The sequence below is a fragment of the Oncorhynchus mykiss genome, chromosome 13 (assembly GCF_013265735.2).
Source record: "Oncorhynchus mykiss isolate Arlee chromosome 13, USDA_OmykA_1.1, whole genome shotgun sequence".
Taxonomy (NCBI): Eukaryota; Metazoa; Chordata; class Actinopteri; order Salmoniformes; family Salmonidae; genus Oncorhynchus; species Oncorhynchus mykiss.
Window position 1 is genome coordinate 69,663,747 of NC_048577.1, and position 11,940 is coordinate 69,675,686.

Below are 11,940 nucleotides of genomic sequence, written 5' to 3' on the forward strand. Positions count from 1 at the left end.
CAGTGTGGCCCTAGCTAGTACTACAGTAAGGTGTTTATAGTGTGGCCCTAGCTAGTACTACAGTAAGGTGTGTATAGGGTGGCCCTAGCTAGTCCTATAGTAAGGTGTGTATAGTGTGGCCCTAGCTAGTCCTATAGTAAGGTGTGTATAGGGTGGCCCTAGCTAGTCCTACAGTAAGGTGTTTATAGTGTGGCCCTAGCTAGTCCTACAGTAAGGTGTTTATAGTGTGGCCCTAGCTAGTCCTACAGTAAGGTGTGTATAGGGTGGCCCTAGCTAGTCCTACAGTAAGGTGTTTATAGTGTGGCCTAGCTAGTCCTACAGTAAGGTGTTTATAGTGTGGCCCTAGCTAGTCCTACAGTAAGGTGTTTACAGTGTGGCCCTAGCTAGTCCTACAGTAAGGTGTTTATAGGGTGGCCCTAGCTAGTCCTACAGTAAGGTGTGTATAGGGTGGCCCTAGCTAGTCCTACAGTAAGGTGTTTATAGTGTGGCCTAGCTAGTCCTACAGTAAGGTGTTTATAGTGTGGCCCTAGCTTGTCCTACAGTAAGGTGTTTACAGTGTGGCCCTAGCTAGTCCTACAGTAAGGTGTTTATAGGGTGGCCCTAGCTAGTCCTACAGTAAGGTGTTTATAGTGTGGCCCTAGCTAGTCCTATAGTAAGGTGTTTATAGTGTGGCCCTAGCTAGTCCTACAGTAAGGTGTTTATAGTGTGGCCCTAGCTAGTCCTACAGTAAGGTGTTTATAGTGTGGCCCTAGCTAGTCCTACAGTAAGGTGTTTATAGGGTGGCCCTAGCTAGTCCTACAGTAAGGTGGTTATAGTGTGGCCCTAGCTAGTCCTACAGTAAGATGGTTATAGTGTGGCCCTAGCTAGTCCTACAGTAAGGTGTTTATAGTGTGGCCCTAGCTAGTCCTACAGTAAGGTGTTTATAGTGTGGCCCTAGCTAGTACTACAGTAAGGTGTTTATAGTGTGGCCCTAGCTAGTATTACAGTATGGTGTTTATAGTGTGGCCCTAGCTAGTCTTACAGTAAGGTGTTTATAGTGTGGCCCTAGCTAGTCCTACAGTAAGGTGTTTATAGGGTGGCCCTAGCTAGTCCTACAGTAAGGTGTTTATAGTGTGGCCCTAGCTAGTACTACAGTAAGGTGTTTATAGTGTGGCCCTAGCTAGTCCTACAGTAAGGTGTTTATAGTGTGGCCCTAGCTAGTCCTACAGTAAGGTGTTTATAGTGTGGCCCTAGCTAGTCCTACAGTAAGGTGTTTATAGTGTGGCCCTAGCTAGTATTACAGTATGGTGTTCATAGTGTGGCCCTAGCTAGTCTTACAGTAAGGTGTTTATAGTGTGGCCCTAGCTAGTCCTACAGTAAGGTGTTTATAGGGTGGCCCTAGCTAGTCCTACAGTAAGGTGTTTATAGTGTGGCCCTAGCTAGTCCTACAGTAAGGTGTTTATAGGGTGGCCCTAGCTAGTCCTACAGTAAGGTGTTTATAGTGTGGCCCTAGCTAGTACTACAGTAAGGTGTTTATAGTGTGGCCCTAGCTAGTCCTACAGTAAGGTGTTTATAGTGTGGCCCTAGCTAGTCCTACAGTAAGGTGTTTATAGTGTGGCCCTAGCTAGTCCTACAGTAAGGTGTTTATAGTGTGGCCCTAGCTAGTCCTACAGTAAGGTGTGTATAGGGTGGCCCTAGCTAGTCCTACAGTAAGGTGTTTATAGTGTGGCCCTAGCTAGTCCTACAGTAAGGTGTTTATAGTGTGGCCCTAGCTAGTCCTACAGTAAGGTGTTTACAGTGTGGCCCTAGCTAGTCCTACAGTAAGGTGTTTATAGGGTGGCCCTAGCTAGTCCTACAGTAAGGTGTGTATAGGGTGGCCCTAGCTAGTCCTACAGTAAGGTGTTTATAGTGTGGCCTAGCTAGTCCTACAGTAAGGTGTTTATAGTGTGGCCCTAGCTAGTCCTACAGTAAGGTGTTTACAGTGTGGCCCTAGCTAGTCCTACAGTAAGGTGTTTATAGGGTGGCCCTAGCTAGTCCTACAGTAAGGTGTTTATAGTGTGGCCCTAGCTAGTCCTACAGTAAGGTGTTTATAGTGTGGCCCTAGCTAGTCCTACAGTAAGGTGTTTATAGTGTGGCCCTAGCTAGTCCTACAGTAAGGTGTTTATAGGGTGGCCCTAGCTAGTCCTACAGTAAGGTGGTTATAGTGTGGCCCTAGCTAGTCCTACAGTAAGGTGGTTATAGTGTGGCCCTAGCTAGTCCTACAGTAAGGTGTTTATAGTGTGGCCCTAGCTAGTCCTACAGTAAGGTGTTTATAGTGTGGCCCTAGCTAGTACTACAGTAAGGTGTTTATAGTGTGGCCCTAGCTAGTATTACAGTATGGTGTTTATAGTGTGGCCCTAGCTAGTCTTACAGTAAGGTGTTTATAGTGTGGCCCTAGCTAGTCCTACAGTAAGGTGTTTATAGGGTGGCCCTAGCTAGTACTACAGTAAGGTGTTTATAGTGTGGCCCTAGCTAGTCCTACAGTAAGGTGTTTATAGTGTGGCCCTAGCTAGTCCTACAGTAAGGTGTTTATAGTGTGGCCCTAGCTAGTCCTACAGTAAGGTGTTTATAGTGTGGCCCTAGCTAGTCCTACAGTAAGGTGTTTATAGGGTGGCCCTAGCTAGTCCTACAGTAAGGTGTTTATAGTGTGGCCCTAGCTAGTACTACAGTAAGGTGTTTATAGTGTGGCCCTAGCTAGTCCTACAGTAAGGTGTTTATAGTGTGGCCCTAGCTAGTCCTACAGTAAGGTGTTTATAGTGTAGTCCTAGCTAGTCCTACAGTAAGGTGTTTATAGTGTGGCCCTAGCTAGTCCTACAGTAAGGTGTTTATAGGGTGGCCCTAGCTAGTCCTACAGTAAGGTGTTTATAGTGTGGCCCTAGCTAGTCCTACAGTAAGGTGTTTATAGTGTGGCCCTAGCTAGTCCTACAGTAAGGTGGTTATAGTGTGGCCCTAGCTAGTCCTACAGTAAGGTGTTTATAGTGTGGCCCTAGCTAGTCCTACAGTAAGGTGTTTATAGTGTGGCCCTAGCTAGTCCTACAGTAAGGTGTTTATAGGGTGGCCCTAGCTAGTCCTACAGCAAGGTGTTTACGGTGTTTCAGAAAGTGAATGTGTAGATTTTATGCAGACTGACCCCACTCCTATATGACAACAAGCATCACAAACGTTTACATGTAAATTCACATTAAGTTCTCATTAAATGTCTCTAGAAAATGCTGATTATTTTTTTATTTATTTATTTCACCTTTATTTAACCAGGTAGGCTAGTTGAGAACAAGTTCTCATTTACAATTGCGACCTGGCCAGTTCTTCAAGCAAGGTCACAGTAGAGGAACCAGGGGATACCACTCACACAGAACCCAGCCAGGGTGAATCTGCATTTCTGTAAACAAACTAAGCTTGATAGACCCCATTAATAACATGACTTATTACAGTATGAATGGGATGATAATGAATTAACTTCAAGGGTAAACTCATACAGTTCTGCCCTATGACAATAGAGTCTGTCTGAGGATTAGAACCACAGGACATTCTCATTACAGGCCCAATGCATCAAACAGTAAGAACAGATCTGGGACCAGGATAGGCCGAATATGAACAGAACATTAATTACAATTCATCATCTCACAGTAACAACCGTATACCAACAGGACAAATAGGGCAAACACGAAACATAGCCTTGGGGTGTGTGTATTCACTAGGAACCAAACCAACCATGAAACATTGCCCTGGGGTATATTCACTAGGAACCAAACCAACCACGAAGCATAGCCCTGGGGTGTGTGTATTCACTAGGAACCAAACCAAACACGAAACATAGCCCTGGGGTGGGTGTATTCCCTAGGAACCAAACCAACCAAACGGAAGCCAACAGAAGACTAGACAACAGAACGAAACAGGGAGGGCCCTACCTCAAATCAAATCGAAATCAAATCAAATGTATTTATAAAGCCCTTCGTACATCAGCTGATGTCTCAAAGTGCTGTACAGAAACCCAGCCTAAAACCCCAAACAGCAGGCAATGCAGGTGTAGAAGCACGGTGGCTAGGAAAAACTCAATATAGCCTGGTTCCCAGATCTGACAATACAACAGGACAAATAGAATCAATATAGCCTGGTTCCCAGATCTGACAATACAACAGGACAAATAGAATCAATATAGCCTGGTTCCCAGATCTGACAATACAACAGGACAAATAGACTCAATATAGCCTGGTTCCAGATCTGACAATACAACAGGACAAATAGACTCAATATAGCCTGGTTCCAGATCTGACAATACAACAGGACAAATAGAATCAATATAGCCTGGTTCCAGATCTGACAATACAACAGGAGAAATAGAATCAATATAGCCTGGTTCCCAGATCTGACAATACAACAGGACAAATAGAATCAATATAGCCTGGTTCCCAGATCTGACAATACAACAGGACAAATAGAATCAATATAGCCTGGTTCCCAGATCTGACAATACAACAGGACAAATAGAATCAATATAGCCTGGTTCTAGATCTGACAATACAACAGGACAAATAGAATCAATATAGCCTGGTTCCCAGATCTGACAATACAACAGGACAAATAGAATCAATATTGCCTGGTTCTAGATCTGACAATACAACAGGACAAATAGAATCAATATAGCCTGGTTCCCAGATCTGACAATACAACAGGACAAATATAATCAATATAGCCTGGTTCTAGATCTGACAATACAACAGGACAAATAGAATCAATATAGCCTGGCTCCAGATCTGACAATACAACAGGACAAATAGAATCAATATAGCCTGGCTCCAGATCTGACAATACAACAGGACAAATAGCCCTCAGTAAAACAATGTAACCAACAGGTCAAGTAGCCCACAGTAAAACAACGTAACCCACAGGACAAGTAGCCCACAGTAAAACAACGTAACCCACAGGTCAAGTAGCCCACAGTAAAACAATGTGACATAACCAGAATGTGTTGATTCATCTGAGGGGGGGTTGGGTGCATGAGGTCCTGAGTCAGTCAATTAGTCAGTCAGGGTCTATGTATCTATGCAGACTAAAGAAACACACACACACCAAGTCAGTTAGGATCTGTGTTGTCTCCAGTCAGAACAGACTACCTGAGCGTGCATGACAGTATCCAATCAGAACAGACTATCTGAGTATACATGACAGCATCCAACCAGAACAGAATGAGTATACATGACAGTGTCACGCCCTGACCTTAGAGAGACTTTTTTATTTCTCTATTTGGCTAGGTCGGGGTGTGATTTGGGTGGGCATTCTAGTTTTTCTATTTCTTCGTTGGCCGGGTATGGTGCCCAATCAGAGGCAGATAGCTGTCTATCGTTGTCTCTGATTGGGGATCATACTTAGGCAGCCCTTTTTCCCACCTTAGTTTGTGGGATCTTGTTTTTTTTTTGCGTAGTTGCTGTTCAGCCCTGCAGAACTTTACGTTCGGTTTTGTATTTTGTTGGGGGGTTTTCAGTGTCATTTAATAAAATGAAAATGTACCTGTAACGGTTTTCTTTAGGTGAAGGAGAGGCGGACCAAAATGCAGCGTGGTTTCTATTCATGGTTTTTTAATTAAGAAAACTATACATGAATAAACGAACAAAACAATAACCGTGAGAAAACCTAAACAGCCCTATCTGGTGACAACAAACACAAAGACAGGAACAATCACCCACAAAACACTCAAAGAATATGGCTGCCAATCAGAGACAACGATAAACACCTGCCTCTGATTGAGAACCACTCCAGACAGCCATAGACTATTCTAGACTAACCCCACTAAGCCACAATCCCAATACATACCAAAACCCCAAGACAAAACACACCACATAATAAACCAATGTCACACCCTGGCCTGACCAAAATAATAAAGAAAACACAAAATACTAAGACCAGGGCGTGACAGTACCCCCCTGCACCTTGGTCTAATCCATCTTTAAACAAACGTAACAGACAGTCTATATACAGGCTATATGCTATCTCCATCTCCTCAAATATACACATATTGATGAAAAACTTAAAACAACATTTCCAAGACAAGAACACCGCAATGAAATGTCTGGAAGCTGTCAGACATGTTTCACTGATGTTTCACCAGCGACTCCTGTGGCGGGCCGGGCGCAGTGCGCGCTAACCAAGGTTGCCAGGTGCACGGTGTTTTCATCCGACACATTGGTGCGGCTGGCTTCCGGGTTGGATGCACGCTGTGTTAAGAAGCAGTGCGGCGTGGTTGGGTTGTGTATCGGAGGACGCATGACTTTCGACCTTCGTCTCTCCCGAGCCCGTACGGGAGTTGTAGCGATGAGACAAGATAGTAGCTACTAACAACTGGATACCATGAAATTGGGGAGAAAAAGGGGGTAAAATTCAACAACAAAAACACACAAAAAAAAAAAAGATACACAACTATCTGCCAACTAAGATACACAACCAACTATCTCTGAATTAAGAAACAACAAACAGCACAACTACAAGACAGAGAGGCTTTTCACTCTTACCTGAGTAACCAAGTCATCACAACTGCTATCTCACAACACACAAGGGCAAGCAGGCAGCACAGCACGGAAGCATTGGGTTTCTGCTTGCTGTATGTGGATTGGACTTCTACAGGGCTGATTATCGTTATCATGACTCTGGGTATCATGCACCAACGGTACATTATCAGCCAGACAGGCAGCACATGACAGCAATTACATACCACACATTAAAGAACATTGCCTCACCTTAAAGAACATTGCCTCACATTAAAGAACATTGACTCCCTCACATTAAATAACACTGATCCCTCACATTAAAGAGCAATGACTCCCTCACATTAAAGAACAATGACTCCCTCACATTAAAGAACAATGACTCCCTCACATTAAAGAACAATGACTCCCTCACATTAAAGAACAATGATTCCCTCACATTAAAGAACAATGACTCCCTCACATTAAAGAACAATGACTCCCTCACATTAAAGAACAATGACTCCCTCACATTAAAGAACAATGACTCCCTCACATTAAAGAGCATTGCCTCACATTAAATAACAATGACTCCCTCACATTAAAGAACATTGACTCCCTCACATTAAAGAGCAATGACTCCCTCACATTAAAGAGCAATGACTCCCTCACATTAAAGAGCATTGCCTCACATTAAAGAACAATGACTCCCTCACATTAAAGAGCAATGACTCCCACACATTACAGAACAATGACTCCCTCACATTAAAGAACAATGACTCCCTCACATTAAAGAACAATGACTGCCACACGTTTTTGAGCCAAGGCCAACCTTTCATATGTTCCCTATTTTCCTGTGACCCTCCAGTCGAGGTCCACAAAACAGTACGTCTGACCTCTACACAGTCCAGTCCTATGCTGTGACCTGGTAGGAACGGGCTGTGTGTGTCCCGACCACGGGCCCAGACCCACTGATTGAGAACCGCCGGTTTAGAGTTGCCATGCATCGTCACCTTGGTAACAGCAGTGTGGAAGGTTTTATAAAGCAGTCAAGACAAACATCGACTCGACACACACACACACACTCCTATCATGCACCTACCTGTTATATCCTGCTGCAACACAACACCTACCTTCTACTGTTCTGACAGGTACTGGTCAGTACAACATAACACCTACCTGGTTCTGTTCTGACAGGTACTGGTCATTACAACATAACACCTACCTGGTTCTGTTCTGACAGGTACTGGTCATTACAACATAACACCTACCTTCTACTGTTCTGACAGGTACTGGTCATTACAACATAACACCTACCTGGTTCTGTTCTGACAGGTACTGGTCATTACAACATAACACCTACCTTCTACTGTTCTGACAGGTACTGGTCATCCTCACGGGGAACATTCTCAGGTCAAGTTCCCGGGTATGTGGATTAAACTCTTTCACTCCGGTCATGTACATTATAAAGTAATCCCAGAGTTCAGGTAAGGTGACGGAGGACATGGCTGATGGAGTACGAGTGGTGCTGTGGCCGCACAGGGAGGGAGTGAGTGAACGCTCCTGAGGGAGGGTGTGTTTGTGTGTGTGAGAGGGAGGGAGGGATTGAAAGAGAGAAATAGCGAAACAGAGTTAGAGAGAGGGAGGGAGGGAGGGAGAGAACAGTCAACAAAGAGAGATTGAGAGGCAGACATATAGACAGACAGAGAGAGAGAGAGAGAGAGACAGATAGAACAGACAGAGTCATTCAGGGGACAGCAGCGTGTGTGTGTGTGTGTGTGTGTGTGTGTGTGTGTGTGTGTGTGTGTGTGTGTGTGTGTGTGTGTGTGTGTGTGTGTGTGTGTGTGTGTGTGTGTGTGTGTGTGTTACGCTGCTATAGTACCTCCCACGGCTGGTCCTGTGCTTATTAAGTGGTCCTTGCTTACCCTGTCCTACTGTCAACCCTGTCCTACTGTCAACCCTGTCCTACTGTCAACCCTGTCCTACTGTCAACCCTGTCCTACTGTCAACCCTGTCCTGTCAGCTCCTAAATTTAGCTACAAGTCACCAGGCAGAGAGAGTGACTCCTCCCCTGGCAGGGCAGGCAACACCCCGAACCCTGCTCTCTACATCTACACCCCCCCCCCCCCTCTCTCTACAACTCTTCCATTATGTCCCATTCCCTATCTCTCTTTCTACTCTACTACCTCTATTTCTCTCTCTCCATCCCTCTCTCTCACCATCTCTCCAAACACACACGGTGCACAAACACATCCACGCGCCATCACGTCCGCCACCTCGTCCGCCTCGAGGTTACTAACTGTACATTGGAAGGGCTGCTCTAAAGATCACATGTTGCACAAATACAAAAACATGTAATCTAGTTGATCTGGAGTCACAGTATAGGCTACATTACCAAGACACGTATGTATACCAAGAGAAAGCCTTACCCGCGCTGCGCCATGGAGATGCGTGATGGGTAGCAGTGGTTCACACAGCAGTGCCAGAGACACGTTATATAACTATCTATTGTAGCCTGAATATGGGTCGGATTTGTTCAGCAATAGTGTGACTCTCATCCCAATGGTTAGTATCCTCATGGGCTTCCGTTGATAAATCTGGATATAGGAGATTAGGTTTACTGAGTCCTCGAAAATTAAATAGGAAATAAATAGAAGCGGCATTCATAATAAACAATGAAACTCTATATTAAGCAAACTGTAACAACTTTGTATAATGTATATCTTTCATGTGTAGCACTTGATGTCTGCACCGTTATAAATCAGTGCCGGACATACAAACCCGCTGACGCACGCAACTCTCCAAATGTCTGTGGCTCAAAACAAGAGTGGGGAGCACACTGAGCAACAACACCTCCCGTGAAAACATTGAAACTGGTTTGTTTAATAATCCCATAACAGTTTCTCAAAGTATCAACACATGCGTGATATCGGTCACAGAATAGTCCCAATCCAAACCAGCCAGAGAACAAGGCTAGAGCCAGACCATGCCCAACGCGCATGATGACATAGCAAAAGTAAGGAGCCTAGTAGGTGACAGACAAGTTTATGTTTTGAACAAAGTGACACATGATGAACACAAACTCTGCGGACATCTCTCTCCAGTCCTCTCTCACCAATAGATAAGCGAGAGTCCATCAAAACGCTCAAACTCTCGTCCTCGTCCTCCTTTCGGCATAACAACAGTAGACTAGTAGCCTAAGTGACAGACAAGCTAATGTTTTTAACTTCATCAACCATAGTAGCCATATATAGGGCGCGGCGTCCAATAGAGCTACCTCAACCCAAAAGTGACACATGATGGTGTCACAACACAAACTCTGGAGTTGTCATCTCTCTCGAGTTCTCCCTTACCAGTAAATTAGCGAGAGTCCATCAAAACGCTCGAGTTCTCGTCCTCCTCCTTTCGAAAAGGGCATAGCATCCAAATATTTAGCTCCTGTGACTGCTGGCTCAGTTGTTTTTTTCCCCACCACAACAACGATCCCCGGGCCCCGCGGGATAACTTTAACGCTTCACTCCGTCCATCAGTTGACGCGTCGACGTGCTGCGCTGTTCCTTCGCTGAGTGTGGAGATGTGTCAGCGCTGATTCATTCCGCATCAAATTAATGATAACGAGATTGCTGCCTGGCTGCAACAGTAGCTAGCTGAGGGCGGGAAACTCAGCTCAACTAGCGCATTTTCTAATCTGGGGGACACGTGGAGGTTTTATGTTGAGCGAACCCTTCTGTTCAACCATATCGTTATTACTTTTTATTGTTTTCTTTCTTATAATAACTGCCGCGTCTGTTCGTTCTCATGGGAGAGCGTGTTTTCAGTCTCATACAACAGATGCTAGTGGACAGAGAGAGAGAGAGAGAGAGAGAGAGAGAGAGAGAAAGAGCGAGAGAGAAAAGAGAGCGAGCGAGAGAAAGAGAGAGAGACAGAGAGAGAGAGACACAGCGAGAGAGAGAAAGAGAGACAGAGACAGAGACAGAGAGAGAGAGACACAGCGAGAGAGAGAAAGAGAGACAGAGACAGAGAGAGAGAGAGAGACAGAGAGAGAGACACAGAGAGAGAGAGAGACAGAGAGAGACAGAGACAGAGAGAGAGAGAGAGAGACAGAGAGAGAGAGAGAGACACAGAGAGAGAGAGACACAGGGAGTTTGTGGACCAAAGCAAGTCAAGGCAGGTGAAGCTCCTGCGAGGTCTCAACCGCCCCGGGTGCAATGCGCGCTGGCCACGTCTCTCCCATGTTGCTGTAACTATCCACTCGCCAGCAGAGCAGTCAACCTGCCTGGTAAGGTGAAGCTCAAGAATAGCCAGCGGGCCGTGGCAGCCCCGTGCGTAATAAGAGGCCCCATTCTACTCAAAAACAAACGTCATTGTAGTTATATTGTTGGACTATGAGACGATTAGAACAGAGTTTGAATCCCCTCTCATGAGCTAGTCGTTAATTGGCAATTAAGGAGGGCAGGGTGTTTTGATAGGCAGCCTATGGGCCTTGATCATGGGGAGTAGGGCGCCATCTGGGACGCAAATCCTAATTCATTTGCCATTGAGAGGGAAGGAGCTGTGAGATGTCTGACTCTTGCTATTTAACAAAGCATAGTAGTGAGAGAAAAGAGGAGCGAATGGATGGGCGAGGTAGGGTTGGACTTATTAGGGTGACCGCACCCAAATGCGGGACAGATGTATGATTTCGCGGGACAAATGTATGATTTCGCGGGACAGATGTATGATTTCGCGGGACCATGTAGCCTACATGATTTATTCACTGCAACTAATCATTATACAACGTTATTTGTTGACGATATGACATTGGCCTAAGTATCGCCTTGACTCTGCGCAGAATATCAGATCTCAACGATTGGAGAAGTGTTTAACATCGCCAGTACCACATCCTTATGATATATATATCTTGTCAAAAGAGAAACGTTACTGCAAACTGAGATCCGTATATAATGATGATAATCTCATGTCTCCGCCCTAACAACGGGGGGGGGGGGGGGCTTATTTTGGACAGATGTTGGCAAGTGAAAAAGCTCTCGCTTCACCTCTTTCTCCGCTGCAGAAGAGACAGGTTGGAATGCCTGACTAAAATATAGATCAAATCCACCTTTTTTTGTAAATTAGTGGCGTTAGAATACTTTGATAAAATCAAATGTGTGAACATGATTTTTTTGGTTGCGAACCAAGGGCCAAAATGCAGGTCGGTCCCCACACAATCCGAGACATGTGGTCACCCTAGGTGGACTGGCCTGCCTGGTCCGTTTTTTGGGCCACTGAGCCTGCCTAACTTGTTTGTTGTTGTTTTTTTTTTGTGTAAAATTATAATTATCTGGCTGATAATGGAGTCTTAAGGAACAAAAATGGGCCGGTGTGTTAGAAAAGCCAGGGCCGATTTTCGGTCCCAAGCCGCCCCTGGGGATAAAGGTTGAGAAAAGAGGTAACAGAAGGTTTGTGAGGTATAAAAAGCATCCAG

At 45.0% G+C, this 11,940-nt stretch overlaps 1 protein-coding gene across 1 annotated transcript in view; it reads right to left on the reverse strand.

Annotated features, from left to right (window-relative positions):
* LOC110518542 (syntaxin-binding protein 4) overlaps positions 1–8,018 on the reverse strand; it is a 133,228-nt gene extending 125,210 nt beyond the window's left edge. The window contains exon 1 of the mRNA XM_036939792.1: positions 7,840–8,018. Within this exon, the coding sequence (XP_036795687.1) occupies positions 7,840–7,982 (143 nt within the window). The 5' untranslated portion in view covers positions 7,983–8,018. The remainder of the gene's footprint in view (positions 1–7,839) is intronic.
* Between the last annotated feature and the right edge of the window lie 3,922 nt (positions 8,019–11,940).